Source organism: Artibeus jamaicensis, unplaced genomic scaffold, assembly GCF_021234435.1.
Source record: "Artibeus jamaicensis isolate MK-2021 breed Jamaican fruit bat unplaced genomic scaffold, CSHL_Jam_final scaffold_847, whole genome shotgun sequence".
NCBI classification, from domain to species: Eukaryota; Metazoa; Chordata; class Mammalia; order Chiroptera; family Phyllostomidae; genus Artibeus; species Artibeus jamaicensis.
In genome coordinates, this window is record NW_026522057.1 from 14,216,787 (window position 1) to 14,234,154 (window position 17,368).

Consider the following 17,368-nt stretch of genomic DNA (forward strand, 5'->3'; position numbering starts at 1 on the left):
CTTTAGGTTTGCCAGGCAATGCCTAAGCCACCATTCTTATGACATTTTACTGTGGCTAACCAGTAATTACCTATTGTAGTCTTGGCAGCTTTATTTTCTTAAATATAGAATATCACATAACCTACTGAACTATGTTTTGGCTTTTGATTAAAACAACTTGTCTCTAATTCTGTCAATCATTTTAAAATCTTTGTTTCGGAAGTATTAGTCCCACCCAGCCTATTTAACTGTCTAGGCTATGTCCTTTTATTGTGCTTCATTTTCTTGTGCTTCACAAATGTTACATTTTTTAACAAACTGAAGTCAAAAACCTCCACCAACCTTGTTTTATTGCAGTATTTGCCTTTATTGGGGTGGTCTGGAACCAAACCAATAATATCTCCAAGGTATGCCTGTATCAGCTGTTGATGTATAACAAATTATCCCAAAAGTTATTAGCTTAAAATAATAAACATTTATCATCTCATAGTTTCTGTAAGTCAGAAACTTGAAAGTGAGGAGCTAGGTAGTTCTGAATCTGGGTCTGTAAGATTGAAATCAAGATATTGGTCAGAGCTAAAAATCATCTAAAGGTTTGTTTGGAGCTGGAGCATCTGCTTTCATCCTCTCCTCTGTGGCTGGTCACAGGAGGCCTAATTTCCTCCCTGCGTGCCTCTGCATGGGGTAGCTGAGCGTTCTCATGTGACATCTGGCTTCTTTCAGGATAAATGCTCCAAGAGAGAACGAGAGAAGCCTAGTCTCCGAGGTCCAACACCATCACTTCCACCAAATTCTGTTTATATCAAATACACTGGATACCCCAGAGAGAGCAGAATTGGAAGAGAAGAGTGTTCAAGAATTGTGGATGTGTTTGAAAGCCACCACATTGGACCATGCACTTAGTAAACTAGCCAACAGATCACCCAAAGAGAATTATCCCCTTACATAGATGCAATCGTTTTGTATGTGCATACACACTTTTTTTTTAAAGTAACAGTTTATTTGACCCAAACTGAGGACATATGCCAGGGAACAAGATCTGAAATGCTCCCCCTACACAAAAATTTTATATTCTGTTTTTTGGGGGTGTTTTTTTTCACTGTAAGATACTGTCATTAATGAAAGAATGCTGTATTTTAAGCCAGCTTCTGAGGAATGCCACCAGTGCTTGAATTGTTTGTATGTCTCTTGCCCTTTCTTTGATAAAGTAATAGGGGTGAGATAGAAGACTAGTGAAAGATAGACTCTGCCATCAGCCTTGGTGTTAGGTGCCAGGCATAGGGCAGAAAATCCCAGATGGCACTCATCCAAAAACCCCATGCGGTATAAATTTTAATTTTCATTATCCTCTCTCCTTGCAGCAACTACAGTTTCTCAACAGATGGTTTCAGTGGCTCAGGTGGCAGTGGCAGCCATGGTTCCTCTGTGGGTGTACAGGGAGGTGTGGATTGGATGAGAAAACTGGCTTTCCGCTACCGAAAAGTGAGAGAAATCTATGACAAGCATAAAAGCAACGTGGGTGGTAAGTGTGGCCTACAGCCAGTCTGACTTTGTTTCCTTCTTATTTCCTGCTTCCTTTTCCAGAGGTTCCTTAGAACTCCCCAGCAACTGCTTATGAATTTGAGTCACAATAACATTTTAATTCTGTATTTAAAAACATGAAGGTTTGAGTAAAACGCTTTGGGGAGGAGCTCTGCATTTCTCATGGACTTCTCTTGGCATAACTTTGCAAAGTTCTCCTATTCTTTTTTAGACAAAGTCCTTTTTAAAGGAAATGTGTTTCATTGATTATACTTTATAACGTGTTTTATTCTGGAGTCAAAAACTACTGTCAGTATTGGGTAATAGGTTGCTTTTTCTTTCTGCTTTTTTTAACCAATAATATATCAGGATAAGTCACATAGAACTAATGAGTAGGTTTATGGTAGATGGAAAAGCAGGTCCAGGAGTATAGGTTGGTGGTGTTCATGTGTTAATATGTAGGACCAAGCGAATTCTTTCTACCTAGAAATAGCTCATATGTTAGATGCCACAAGGCCTACAATTTTATTATTTGGAATGAATGAATTAATTAGTGTTAGACTGCCCAAATTAGAAGAGATATTAGCTAATGTAAATTTCTTATTTTGCATTTGAGAAAATTGATGTCCATTGTGAAAGTAACATGGGCAGTTATCATAGCAAGTTAATGACCTATCATAGCTGGAATTCACATCCCTTAACTCTTGGTCCACTTGACATTTATGCAGTTCTTTTTTGAGTGATATACCCTTATGAGAAAATATTTAAAACTATGAACCATCACCCTCAAACTTCTACATACACACAAAATGTTGTGTGAAGTTTCAGGGGTTCTCTAGACTGCCTAGAGGTATGTTACCCCAGGTCAAGAGAACCTTCCTGCCATACCATGCTACCACTTTCTGTGGTACAGGAAATAAAAATAGGACTTTGAAGGCAGTTTGATTCTAGCCCTCCAATACCAGGCAAAAATCCCAGGCATCTGGGCTTTGGGAATCTAATTAAAGCGTCTGATTCTTTCTCTGCCTAGGAGTGCCTAGTCCTAGTTTCTTGAAGAAAGTAGTACAACTCTCTGTGAGAATCCCCTGAGCCTAAAATACTGTCCACCTGTATTTAGTAAAACTTTTGAATTATAAAGGTGCCACATCATACTATTCATTAAACATACGACACATAGATACTTATGTATATATCATGCATGACATAGAGGTATTGGTTTTGTTTTATTAGAAACACTGAGAGTCATCTAATTCTATGCTTGCATTATGAAACCATTGATCTGAAAACAAATTATACACAGTTCTAATCCTCATAGAAATGTCTTTTTTAAAAGATTTTATTTTATTAGCTCAGTAGAATATTTCAGTGACACACTATTTCTAAATTGAATTTAGTCCTCAATGTCAGCACGGATATTTTTTCTTATGATAAACATGTCTGTTTTTATTCCCAAAGGCCTTCTCAGTCCCCAGAGGAAGGAAGCACTGCAGAGACTAAGAGCAGAGATTGAAGTTTTAACAGATTCCTGGTTAGGAACTGCATTAAAGTCCTTACTTCTCATCCAGTCCAGGTATGAAATAGTTCTTTAGGGTCTCTCATCCTCTCAGACATACCCTTTCCTACGCTAGTCCAGGACAGGCCATTCCTAAAATAGGATTTCAGATGGGGTGAGAAGAATTTAAATGAAGGAAGGATGTATTTAGAGTAGGTCGGAGGCACGGTCATTTTACAGTAACAACACACCTTAGAATTTTAAGAGAATATGAAAGAAAGCCTTTTTCTTTCCCCTTACTTTTTGCTCACAGAATTAAAACTCCATAACTCATACTCTTCAGCCCATGAGATGGGGCTGGTGACATCAAAGAATGAGGGTGGTATCGGTGTTGGTAATTGCTAACAAGTGCAGTGAGAGATTGGTCAGAGGAAAATGAGGCAGGAATCGTGTGTCTGCTCTGTGCCCACTGTAGAATCTCTGTCTTTTATATGGAAAGTTAATAAACCTGAAATGATTAGAGCAATAAATGAACATTGGCACTAAACAAATATCATGCAGTGCCCTTTAAGGTTAGTTTTTAATAATTAGACCCTAAAGAGAAGATCCATTTGCGTGCTTGCTCCTGGGTTGGTTTGGTTTCACCTTTTTCTTTTCTTTTCCTTCTTTCTCCCTTCTAGAAAGAATTGTGTGAATGTTCTGATCACTACAACACAGCTGGTTCCAGCTCTGGCCAAGGTTCTCCTCTATGGGCTTGGAGAAATATTTCCTATTGAAAACATCTATAGTGCTACCAAAATTGGTATGGTTTCTATTCTGCTGCTTGTCACTAGCCTTACAATAATATTTCCTACTTAGGATGCACTTGTAATTTACCATTCTCTCTCTTAAACACTTTCTGTATATCTGTAACCCTCACAGCAGTCTTCTGATAATACCGATGAGGCAGTTCAGGCTTAACGGTTATATAGCTTGCACAAGACGTCACACATAGTCAGTTACATAAACAGGATTGAGTTTGAGATCTGTGGGACTTCAAACTTACTATGCTCTTTTCCTTTATAATATTTTAGAGAACATAATGTGTAGTTTAGAAGTCTATTTTTGCCTCATTTCAGATTTCTTTTTCACAGGGAGAGCACTGCAGTATAGTATAATAGAAAAGTCACTAGCTTAAAAATCAAAGACTAAGCCGTATATTTAAAAATGGTTAAACCCCTCACATCCCTTAGGATGGCTGATATCAAAAAACAGAAAAACAACAAGTGTAGTGAAAGATGTGAAGTCCACTGCTGTGGAAAACTGTATGGTGGTTCCTCAAAAAATTAAAAATAGAACTACCATATGATCCAGCAATCCCAGTTCTGGGTGGACATCCAAAAGAATTAAGCAGGATGTCAAATATTTGTACGCTGTTCATAAGGGCATTATCCACAATGGCTAAGAGGTAGAAGTAACTCAGATGCTCAGCAGATGAAAAATAAACAAAATGTCGTATGTACATGCAGCGGGATATTACTCAGCCTCAAAAGGGAAGGAAATCTTGTCACACGTTACCACATGTTTGAACCTTGAAGACATTATGCCAAATAAAGCACATCACAAAAAGACAAGTACTGCATGTTTTCGTTTATATAGGTACCAAGTGGTCAAATTCATAGAAACAAAGTAGAATGGTGGTTAACGGGGCTCAAGAGAAGGGAAAACAGGGAATTTAACGGGGATAGAATTTCCGTTTTACAAGATGAAAAAGTTCTGCAGATGTGCTGCACAACAGTGTGAGTGTGCTTAGTGTCACTGAAATGTGCACTTGAACATGGTTAAGATGGTAAATTTTAGGTTATATGTTCTTACAATTTTTTGAAAAGGCAAAAAACTACTAAGGACTAGCTTCCCTGCTCACTAGCTCTTTTCCTTAGGCAACTTATTTTAGCTCCTGATCCTCAGTTTTCTTGTGTAAAATGAGAAACTATAACAGAGAGGTTGTGAAAAGCAAATGAGACTATATTTATGAAGGTACTTTTTAACCCCTAAAAATGTATTCAGTACCAGGTACTGCCGTACCTCGTTTTATTGGGTTTCACACGTTACATTTTTTATAAATTGAAGGCAAGACCCTTCACCAGCAATAGAGAGATTACGGCTTGCTTTATTACAGTGCTTGCTTTAATGTGGTGGTCTGGACTCGACCTGCAGTGTCCCCAAGGTATACCTCTATATGAAATAGTAGGTACTCAATAAATACTTGCCGAATTAGTTAATAAATGGGCACCAGATTTATACAAAACCAGCTTGTTTCATCGAGAAGGCAGCACAGGGCCTCACTCGGATCCTTATGTATAAGAAAGAGGATTATGACAACCATCTTCCTACCTCCAGACCCTTCAGTCTGTACTTGCCGTTCCTACTTCTTATTGTAGCAAAGGAGAGGTGCCTGGAGTTGAAAGATGAGCTGTAGTCAATTATTTTTTAATCTGCTTCTTGCCTATTGATCAGATTTCTCCACCAAAAAAACACCAGGCTTAATTATATTAATATACCAGTATCTATGGAGGTTATAAACCCACCAATTGACATTTATTTTTCTCTATTCCCCAAATATTTATTGATCACTTTTATATGCAAGGCATTTTTTATTTTTATTTTTAAAAATATTTATTTATTTTTAGAGAGGGGAAGGGAGGGAGAGAAACATCCATGTGTGGTTGCCTCTCACATGTCCCTCCTGGGGACCTGGCCCACAACCCAGGCATGTGCCCTGACTGGGAATGAAACTAGCGACCCTTTGGTTCACAGGCTGGCACTCAATCCACTGACCTACACCAGCCAGGACCTTTTTATATATTTCTCCAAATAAAAAGTAGATGTAAATAAACATGCACCGTCTACATGTTTTAGGTATAGGTTCCAGATGGGATTTGAATTTTGATATGTTGCTATATATTTAAAAACAGTCTATAGTGGATTGAAATCACCCATTTCCCAAGGTCGTCATGTTCAGTAAGTAGTACGGTATCTCAGTTGCAGTTAACAAAGTATAATAGTGAGGAAATTGCAGATATGACAAATGCTGCTGCCATATTTGTTGGTACTCTGGGGCTCCTCCCCCACTGAAAGATGTAAGGCCCATGCCTAGGACTGTTACTGGAAAGTGAAGAATTGGAAGGAAAATGACTATTTGTCTCTTTCCTATTACTAACAAGAAATCAGTCCTGGCTGTTGTGGCTCAGTAGATTGAGTGCCAGCCTGTGAACCAAAAGGTTTGCTGGTTTGATTCCCAGTCAGGGCACATGCCTGAGTTGTAAGCCAGGTCCCCAGTAGAGGGAGAGCGAGAGGCAACCGATTGATGTATCCCACACATCAATGTTTCTCTCCCTCTTCCTTTCCAAAAATAAGTAAAATCTTAAAAAGAGAGAGAAATCAGGGCCTTGTACTCCCACTTCTTTTTCCTGCACTAAAACAGTTTCCCCTCAGAGATATCCATTCATCATGGCACAATGTCCAGAGCCTAAACTCGAAGTCAGGAGCCCAAACTCTTGCTGTAAGCTTATTTGGATCTGGAGTAAGTCACTAGTCCCACTTCACCTGTTAAAATAGGAAATGATACATATCTTGCTGGATTATTTTGAAAATTAAATAAGGAGTAACTTGAAAATTGCTTTGTCAGCCATAAAGTACAGGAGATGTGGGAAAGGGAGGTGGTGTGCCCAGTTCTCACACTGCCTGGGGCTCTTAGCCTCCCAGTTACAGATGCAGAGGGCCAGTGGGTCTTGAGCTGCCGCCACTATGCCCCACCAGGCAAACTGCAGGGGCTGCTGTTTATGTTCCCGAGTACAAGCAGGTAAAGCTAGAAGCATCCCTTTGCTTTGGTGTTGGAAAAAGGTAGGGTGGAATGTCCTAATAGGAGATTGCTTTCTCTCATCAGGGAAAGAGAGCTGCTTTGAGAGAATTGTGTCAAGGTTTGGAAAGAAAGTCACATATGTAGTGATTGGAGATGGACGAGATGAAGAAATTGCAGCCAAGCAGGTAACCATGGTAAAGAAAATAGTGTGGGAATGCACTGAGCACTTAGAAAAATGGTGAAACTCAGAAATCTTAGCAATCGGTTGTGCATTTACAGTGTTCCCCTTTTCCTCTTCCTCTCCCATTTTTCTTTAAGAAGGAGAGTCATCTTTTTTCCCCAAATGGAGTTTTTTTTATAAGTTGTTCCATCTCCCCCTTCCCATCCTCACTGCCACTCAGAAATCTTAAACTCTTTGAACCCTGCTGCAGGTACCCCAACATCAAACCTGACGTGAGCCCTGTCTTCCGCCTTCATCCTAGAGGGCAGTACCTTTTCTAAAAAATAACCATTTAATTTTATTTTTGAAATAGATATAAATATATCATCTATAAAACTTCTCATATCTCTACATTTGAAGACATTTTTCTAACATGTTTTAAAGTCATCACGTTAAAATGAAGCACTTCATTGGGATTCAAACACTTCTTTAAAATTTGAAAATATAATACCTTTCAGTTGTCAAGAACAGTTAACTGATAATAAAAAAGGTAGAAATTAGCTGATTTTCAAAAAATACTTTTGAATAAGTGGATAGAATTGAAAAGTATTGAATCTACAGATGTTTGAGTTATCTTTTTTCTTTTAATAACCAAGTATCAAGATAAGCTGAACTTAAAACTCAACTTTTGGATTGCTGTCTCAAAAAGTGATAACCTGGGATTTTTAAAAATAAAAATGCAATATTCACTTAGCACTCTCAAAAATATTATTAATAATAGTAAAAGCAAAAAGGGTTTTGTATCATTAATAAAATGATTTTTACATATTTATATAAAATACTTGCCTGTATTTTATAATATATAATAGTTTATAAGTACATAAATATATAGTAATTAGATATACCCTTGATCATAGTTCTCAATCTCTCTGTATTCCTGTATTTTTACCTGTAAAATGACTGGTTTTATTACAAAATTTGCTCAGCTTGCTTGAAAATTCTTTGATTTTATAATTCAATGGCTAGAGATGCTTTTTTTGCCTTGTATGTTTGCATTTTTTTTAATGATACTATCATTGCGGTTTTTTCACATGTTTAAAAACATGTAAAACTTATATTTCTTTGGAATTGAGGCAGCTTATGGTCTCCTGCCTGATGCCAGTATCCAAATTTTTTCCTTTCAGGAAAAAATACAGGATTAGGGTAAGGGTGATATTATGGGCAGATTTATGAATATATTGAAAAGATGCCAATTTGTGATAGCAGAATGTTGAGCTCGGTTGCAAAAGTTGAATTTGTAGTAATTTTGATATATTTATTGAGTGATTTTTTCTACTTTATCTAAAAATAAATCACAGATTGGGGAAAAATAGATTAAATAGGTAAAGGTCATGTACAAATCAAGCCCTAGCTGGCGTAGCTCAGTGGATTGAGCGTAGGCCTGCAAACCAAACAACCGCAGTTCGATTCCCAGTCAGGGCACATGCCTGGGTTGCAGGCCAGTTCCCTGCAGAGGACACACGAGAGGCAACCATACATTGATATTTCTCTCCCTTTCTCCTTCCCTTCCCTTCCCTTCCCCTCTAAAGATAATGAATAAAATCTTTTTTAAAAACTTATCAAAATAGGCAAATTAAAAAAAAAGACCATGTATAAATCAATAGAAAAAAAACACATTGCCAATAAAAAAATGGGCAAGCACAATGGCCAGAAATTCGCCAAAAAGAAAACACATAAATGACTGAAAAACATGAAAAATGTTCAATACATAAACAATTTAAAAAATGTGAAATTAAAAAAATTACTTGTAATATAGATGATCAGGATAGGCTTTAGGCATAAGTACATTGCTTCTTTGGAGAAATGGTTTTTCTCTCTTATAGAATTAGGCTTGAATCTGGTTAGAGTATATTTTGAAGCTATGACTGTGTGCTCTGGTTTATGGAAATGAGAACATGAGAGGGAGGGGCAGGAAGGCAGGAAGCCTGGTTGGAGCATAGTAGGTGAGTAGGGACATTAAAAGGTGGGCCAGGAATGTGCTGAGAAAAGGTGACAATTGGAGGAAGTAGTGATGGCTACAACCAGTGAAAAAGATCATCTTTTGCAAACTGAAATGACATAACTCATTTCTAAGGTGAAGAAAAAGTGAAATATAGTCTTCTAATCCAGTTAGCCAGGGTTCACTAACATAGTAATCCCAGCCTATCTGGAGAAGTTGAGAAAGCACCACAAGTGCAGCATCTTTGGTCTGTTAGTACAGAGTTGAAAGTTTGTCATATGCATTCTGATATCCAATAAATGGAATTTTGTTTGAAAATCTTAGAGGAGCTCTAGGAATTCAGAAGAAAATGATAGATCCTATTAAAGAAAAAAACATCAGGAGAAAGAGCAGATTTGTCCAATTCCATTTGAAAGCCATAGGAAAAATTTGGAACAAAACTATGATGAAACTTCATTTCAACAGCTTCACGACTCTTTGTGGTATATTTTAAAACAAGTTGTAATCTTCACAATAGCCGTGCAGTTAATTTTCTAGTCCCCTTCTGTGTATACTGCTGATTATAAGTCTTTAGTATCCACCTGCTATTCAAACTGAATGAAGCTTAGAATCCAAGGAATGCCTTCTCATTTTGCAGGCTGAAATTTTTGAAACCATATTACCAGGCTATAGAGAGTGGGATTTCAGGGCTGAAGTGTACTCATTTGTATGTGCTTTGGAATGGAAAAAAATTCTAAGGAGAATCTGAACCTGACCTTCAGTGTACTTCCTTGAGTCATCTATCTGCCTGGAGAGGCAGTGGCCTTCATTCAGAAGCATAGTTGTTGTTGTTGTTGTTGGGCTTCTCATTTTTTACTGAGAAGGAAGACATTAGACTTTTGAATTGTCTGATAACACACATTGAGTCTCTGTTTAAATGACAAGAAAAAAATCTGTAGTTCAATTTTTTGTAGTTCAAATACTGAATCATAAAACATTAATTCATTGTTTACTGAGTAGCTGAGAGAAGAAATGTTTTGGGAAGACTGACCAGAGCCTTATGCTCTCTGGAGGATGCAGTGGTGTGCCGCCCAGACCCCAGCAGGACTGAGCCACTCATGTCCTTAGCCCCCTGCTCTTAGCCGCTGATGGCCCACAGTCCCTCTCCCAGGACTGCCCTCAGCAGAAGCTGCCTTACCTAAGGTTACATCATGTTCCCAGAGAGAGCTTGCTTCTAGTTAGTGGTGGGGTGGGGGCACAGCTCCAGTCTCCTCCTCTCACCCTTCAGCAGAAGGGTGATCCAACTCCTGAGCTCTCTCCAGGATAGATCAGCACCTCTCCGGCAGCTGTATCACAGTTCAACTTCCCGCAGTGCCTTCTGAGGAGCATGAGACTTGGCTACAAAAAGGCAAATAGAATTGGCTTTTTCCAAGCTTCAGATTCTCAAAAATCATTACAATCAATGGGGAATTGTTTGGAGAAAGTTCCTCCTGCTTCTGAGCCCTGAAGAGATTGTTGTGATGTTAACCCTTCAACTTCAGTTGTCCCTTCTTTTTTTTAATTTTTATTTTATTGATTATGCCATTACAGTTGTCCTATTCCCCCTCTTCATTCCCCTCCACCCTGCACCCCCCACCCCCACCATTCCCCCCCTTTAGTTTATGACCATGTGTCTCAAGTTCTTTAGATTCTATAATTCCCATACTATTCTTGCCCTCCCTCTATTTTCTACCTACCATCTATGCTACTTATTTTCTGTACCTTCTCCCCCCTTCTCCCACTCTCCTGTTGCTAACCCTCCATAAGATTCTCATTTCTATGTTTCCACTCCTGATCTAGCTGTCCTTTTAGTTTGCTTTTAGGTGTGGTGGTTAATATCTGTGAGTTTGCTGTCCTTTCACTGTTCATATTTTTTATCTTCTTTTTCTTAGGTAAGTCCCTTTAACATTTCATATAATAAGGGCTTGGTGATGATGAACTCCTTGAATTTGATCTTATCTGAGAAGCACTTTATCTGTCCTTCCATTCTAAATGAAAGTTTTGCTGGATAGAGTAATCTTGGTTGTAGGTCTTTGGATTTCATGACTTGGAATACCTCTTTCCAGCCCCTTCTTGCCTGTAAGGTCTCTTTTGAGAAATCAGCTGACAGTCTGATGGGCACTCCTTTGTAGGTGACTGTCCCCTTATCTCTTGCTGCTTCTAGGATTCTCTCCTTCATTTTAATCTTGGGTAATGTAATGATGATGTGCCTTGGTGTGTTCCTTCTTGGGTCCAAGTTCATTGGGACTCTCTGAGCTTCCTGGATTTCCTGGAAGTCTATTTCCTTTGCCAGATTGGGGAAGTTCCCCTTTATTATTTGTTCAAATAAGTTTTCCACTGGTGGCTGTTCCTTTCCCCCTTCTGGTACCCCTATAATTCAGATGTTGGAGCATTTAAAGATGACCTGGAGGTTCCTAAATCTCTCCTCATTTTTTTGAATTCTTGTTTCTTCATATTTTCCTGTTTGGTCATTTTTTCCTTCCTTCTGGTTCACTCCCTTGATTTGAGTCCCAGTTTCCTTTTCATCACTATTGGTGTCCCGTGCAATTCCCTTCATTTCAATTAGTTTCGCCTTCATATGTTCCTCTAATTTGTGACTAAAATCAACCAGTTCTGTGAGCATCCTGATCACCAGTGTTTCGAACTGTGCATCTCAAAGTTTGGCTATTTCTTCATCGCTTAGAGTTATGAGCTCTGGGGCTTTGAGATCTTCCTGAGCCATTTTTGGTCTGTTTGGGCCTGTTAAGTATGAGGAGCAGAGCCTTAGGTGTTCACCAGGGTGGGGCTGCCCAGGTTGCTGGTTTGTGGTGCTGTATGTGGGGGCGGGGTCAGAGCGGGGAAATGGCAGCCTCCTCTGCTGCCTCTCGCTCCTGGGGCCTGCATGGTCCCATCTCACCGCCCACTCCCTCGCTGGTCTATCTGCACAGGAATGCGCAACCACAGTCAACCTGCCACCCTGCACCCTCGCTGGGTTGCCAGTCGCTCACTGGGTCCACCTGTCACAACCCCATGCCTGGGATCCTCGCGCCTGAGTCCGTCTGACCGAGTTTTCCTGTGCAACCTACGCTCCACCAGCCTCTGGCCTCACCCCTCTCACCGGTCAGGCTGAAGAATTTGTTGTTATCAGACTTCCGAAAAGTTCAATTTTCTGTGTTCTGGCTGTGTTTTCTGTTGCTAATATTTTGTTGTCTCTAACCTTGGTTGTGTGAGAAAGCACGGCATTTCCACCTATGCCTCCATCTTGGCAGAAGTCCAGTTGTTCCTTCTTAACACAGGACATAGATGGAAACAGTCTTGGCGGTGGAATCTAAAATCACACAGGTTAAAATCTGAATCATTAATTGTGTGAACTTGGGCAAGTTGCTTATCCTCTTTGAGTTTCCTCATCTGCTAAATGGATCTGCAGAAGGTCTTTCTACCCCAGTTTTCTTCTAGCAGGTCTCTGTCTCAAACTTGGAGGCAGTGGGTTGTCAGCTAGGACTGCTGTCTGAATTTTCTTCATTCAGTAACATACAAACCGTTGGCAACTATTAACGAACTGTGAGATGAGTGGTAATCGATTGGCAGTGTTAACTCATTGTGTTTTCATTTGCCACTTTATGTAGCAATTCAAGGACCTTTATTAGTTTCCCACTTGTTTGTGTTATCTTTGGAGTTTTTATTCTGAAGTTCTTGTTGCCCTCTGGGAAAGATACTAGTAGATGGAGGTATCGGTGCTTCTTTGTTTGAAGAAGGGTGAGGGGAGATACAGAAACACTTAAGTAGTTAGCAGAGTAGGTGTCCAAGATGATGCCTGTAATCATCTACCATGGAATGTACCTGTTGGAGAATGCCCTACAGCCTCTGCAGTTCAGCCTCCACCCTGGGAGGGATCCTTTCTGCAGCCTCTGTGACGGACTTTCTAGTTTTTGTTTGAACACACTCAAACCTAAAGGAGGCTGCTTCCCAGACGTCTTGTTCTACTGTGGGGTTGTCCACACTGTTAGGATGTTCCACCTTCCACTGCACTTAAGTTTATCTCTCTGCCTTTCACATCTTGGTCCTAGTCTGGGACACCTGCGCACAGCATAATGAGTCTGCTTCTACTTATATTAAAAACCTTTTAAATATTGTGTGTTAGCAGCAAGCTAGAAAAAAAACTGAGTTATATGCCAAAAGAACTGTTCTAACACTTAAAAATTCTGGGTAATTTGTAACACTCTGAACAAGACAATCACTAAAGCTAATCTTCAGCTTCATAAAACATGGTTTCTAACACTTGCATTTTTAAAAGCCCTTTAAAAGGCTTTCAGAATGGCATGCAGGATTGTGGGCATAATTCTGACTGTATTATATAATGGGATTCTTATTTCCCAGATCCGTGTGTTCTGAATCTTGGTCATGGACAAGATTTGGGCCTATGAAAAAAAGTAATATTAGCACTAATTTCTGATGTGGGTATTTTATTTGATCCTAAAGATCCTATATAGTAGCTAGAATAAGTATATCGCTCATAAAAGCACAGTTACCCCGGAAACCTAATAGGAATCTCTCGCATTTGTAGTGCCCCATAGTGTGCAAAGTCCTTATACATAGGACTTCTTTGCTCTTTCGGCAGCCCCATGAGTTGGGCGGCGGTAGAGAGGACTTCCCACCACCTTGGGGAGAGGTCTGTGGAGAATGGGGTTTGGGTAGGTAAGACTTCCCAAAAGTAGTTGGGTTAAGCAGCTCTGCCCACTCTCTTCCAGCACAACATGCCTTTCTGGAGGATCACAAACCACGGAGACCTAGTGTCCCTCCACCAGGCTTTGGAGCTTGATTTTCTCTAAGAACTGGAATGAAGAGCCTTCCCCATGAGCTCTGTTTCACTCCTGAAGCGAGCTGGAGACTGGAACCAGCTCGGAACTCTGTCTTTCTCCATGGAATGCTGGCGAGAACACAATCAGAACCAGTAGCTGCAGGGGGCGAAGCTTAGTTTGGCTAAGAGTGAGCCTGCAGCCCCACGTTCACCCTTGTGCAGGAGCGGGAGACAATTGGATTGGGAGAACAAGAGACTTGCTGCAGCTACAGTGCTTTTAATTCTTCTGGGGTTTTTTCCTTTTGTTTTGTTTTTTATGTTGTTTCAAAAAATGAAGAAAAAAAGGAAATTTGGGGGGCAGAGTTGCACTCTTTGTCCGTGACCTGAGTGAGAACTGCTGTTAACTTGTGGTGATAGGGAAAATGTGCAGACTTTTGTAATAACATCTCTTGCAGTCTTTGTAATCTCCTTAGCTGTAGGACATATCCCCAGTGAATGTATATGTAATTTTTATAGGAAAGGGTCTGGTCTCTGAAGCAGGTTCTCCTTCCTTTTTCTAGCAAGAAAGGGGTGTGTCAAGTTTCCTTGGAAAATAGTAATTGAACTCTCTAAAATACCTCTCTGTGACAGTAGCACCTCTTCAGCGGCTCCAGTGGTTTGCTGTCTGGGATGGTTTCCCTCCCGTTCTTCCATCTCCGTGTGTGCTGAACTGTGGGGCACTAGACAGTGATTAACGTGAGACTTTGTTATTTCCCATCCTAGAAGCCTTAGTCCCCTTTCTAATCCCTCTTCCCCTTTAACCAAATGACACAATCCTGGAAACTCCTCTTAGACAGTAAATGCTAAGCCCTCAGCTTGACTTGGTTATTTGAAGACAAGGCCCCGGGGGCTTACCTCCAAACTGGAAAGAAGGGACTAAGGCTTCGTGTGAATTCCCACTTAGGTTCTTGAAACAGGAATATTCCACCTTCGCCCTGCCCAGAAGCACTCTCCCCGCAACAAATGTTCACCCTACAGCCTCCTCTTCCTTCCTGGCCATCAGCAGGGGCTCTTGTCCCTCTCCCGCTCTGAGCACCTCACAGCTGGCTCCATTCAGCTCTGGCCAGTTACTAGGCTTTGGGCCCAAGATGTCAAAGTGAGTCAAAGAACAGGCTTGTAACTACACTGTGGGCAAAACTACCAATGTAGTTGACTTCCTTTGAAGCCCTTACGCCCTGTGAAGGGTACTCTGGGTATGTATTTACCCAGATCTCTCTCTGAAATTGAACAGGAGGTTGCTGTGATCAAACCCCATTTTTCTCATGGTACACCCTTCCCACTTCTCAAATCTCATTTTGAAATGGGAAACTAGAAGCCAGGAAGACGTTTCTGTTTTAAAGGAAGTTGCTGGACCTCTTACTCCATGCCTAGAAACTTCATCCTGGGCCAAATGCAGGAACATCTCCTAGCCCAGCTGCGTTTGTGTATGCCCCATCCCTCCAAGACGAACCCAGGTATCTGCTCAGGGAGGATAAACTTCCCTGCAGCTGAAGAAGTTCAGCCCGTCCCAGGCTGCAGTGAGGAGTGGTGATGTAAGCACCTCAGAGGGATGTAGTCTGCGTTCTCGGTAGGGGAGGCATCCTTGACCAGCCCATCACGCTTGCTTACCCCCAGAGGTTCTTCATGCCCATTTCCAGAGATGTTGCAGCACAAAGAGGCCGAACTCCTCCCCAGGCCTTGTCACTCATACAGCACAGAAAGGCTGTTTGTACACATTCCTTCAGAACTGGTTGAGAAACTGCTTCAGGGCTCACCATTTCAGGAAAGAGGTTTCTGGAGAGGAGTTGAAGTCAATGTTCATTATGTAGCTGCTGCTTTGGACTTGTTTCCATTGATGAGGTGGGGGTGAGGGGCAGTTATATAGTCTGAGGCAAACCTTGCCTTGGTCTGATTTTGACACAGTTGCCCAGAAGCTGCTCTGCCTTGCTTGATAATTGATCTTAGGAAGCTCTAGGATGGTCTTTTCTCCAGGCCCCAAGCCCACTGCCAGCAGTGTAACTGTTGGTTTCCTGCCCTGCACATAGGCCACCTGGTTGGTGCTTCGCCTCAGGCTTGAGAGGCTGTGGAGTGGTACCGCCATTATGCACACAGGTCCACACACAGATCCCTCCCTCTCCCCGCCCTTTGGGAGGAGCTCTTTATTCCTAGACTATGACTTGGACCCCTTTGTCAGTGGCCTTTTTCCTCCTGCCCTGACTGCCCCACCTAAGTGTTTGCAGAAGGAATGTGAAATGACCGAGAGAGGAGAGGAAGCTCTGAGCAGAGCAGCATCTGCTCCTTCCTGGTTGTTGCCACCCTCAATCAGAGGGCGGGCAGAAAATGGGACCTGGCTTCTGTTTGCCAAAATGAATTGTCCGGGAAACAGTGCTCTTTTACCCCTTGTTTTCCTCTTCCCCAGCATGAAGATCTGGAAAGGAAAATAAGGGGTAGCACCAAGAGCTTTTGGAAGCTTAGGGTCCAAGGACACGGGCAGTCCATCAAGGGGGAAGCCCTCTTTACTAGAGAGAGTCCCTGTGAAATTAGCCACATGATGAATCCTTCCCCCAGCTGGGGACTGAATTCTGTAAGATGGGTCTGCACATTTCGTGGTGAAGACTTTCTCTAATGAGGGATCTGGAGTTACCCAATGTGTTCTGGATTTAAGAGGTGGCTTGACTTTCGAATGTAAAACTGTGCCTTAGCATCACCCTGTCCAGTCCCCCTGGGGCAGCTGGTGGTGTCCAGGAGAATGGATTCCTGCTCCAGATTTAGATGCTTTTATTTGTTTTGAGGTGTTCTGTCTTCTGCTCTGCAAGTTGGGAGGGGGGCCAAAGTCAGTGTCCCAGGAGACTTGTGCCACAGCTCGTTCGCAGTTTACAAACTCCACTTTAAAGCGCTCAAGTAGAATCTGACCGGCAAACTCCAGCTGCAGCAGATGGAGCTTCTGGATGTTCTCTCCCTTGAATGGGTGTCAGTGTCACTGAAGCAGTGGGGGGGAGGGGTGTGTAGGAGAGGGGCAGCTGTTCTTTCTCTTCCTGGGATAGGGAGGGTCGAAGCTAAGGGATGGTGAGCTCGGGGCGTTTTCTCTGCTCCTTCAGCAAGTAGGGCCCCTCTTAAGCAGCCGTGTATTTCTTACCGCTAAATTGGTTTTCTTTTTCATCCAAAAGTCAGAACTCCCCAGATTTCACACTGTACAAGCCAAATCTGAATTCTGAGATTCTAAAGTATCTTAAATCACGAGAGAAAATCTAGTTCTGACCCCATCCCCAGTCCGCAGGCCCTCAGTTTCTATCTCCTTGGAGTCAGCTCTAGCAAGCAAGGTTCACAGGCTAGTTCCTAATGCACTGACCGGAGCCATCCCATTAAGGACGACTTCACTCGCAACCTGACCCTCTGGATGACTCATGCCTCACTTAGCAGGAAAAGGCGTTGATTGCATTGGATATATTTATGTGACTGCGGGCATTTGTGGCTGTAGAGTCTTTGACCATAATGCTATATGTAATGGGAACTATCTTGTAAACTTGAAAAAAAATAAAGTTTTTATTTTCTATACAGTTTGC

General features: G+C 41.4%; 1 protein-coding gene across 4 annotated transcripts in view; it reads left to right on the forward strand.

Moving 5' to 3' along the window:
- The window catches only part of EYA3 (EYA transcriptional coactivator and phosphatase 3), a 90,346-nt gene extending 72,986 nt beyond the window's left edge, over positions 1–17,360 (forward strand). For all 4 annotated transcript variants that reach the window (XM_053660208.1, XM_037149227.2, XM_037149226.2 and 1 more), the window contains 5 exons: positions 1,341–1,501; positions 2,956–3,070; positions 3,673–3,794; positions 6,918–7,018; positions 13,738–17,360. In XM_053660208.1, the coding sequence (XP_053516183.1) occupies positions 1,341–1,501; positions 2,956–3,070; positions 3,673–3,794; positions 6,918–7,018; positions 13,738–13,818 (580 nt within the window). In that variant the 3' untranslated portion in view covers positions 13,819–17,360. The remainder of the gene's footprint in view (positions 1–1,340; positions 1,502–2,955; positions 3,071–3,672; positions 3,795–6,917; positions 7,019–13,737) is intronic.
- The last annotated feature ends 8 nt before the right edge of the window (positions 17,361–17,368 follow it).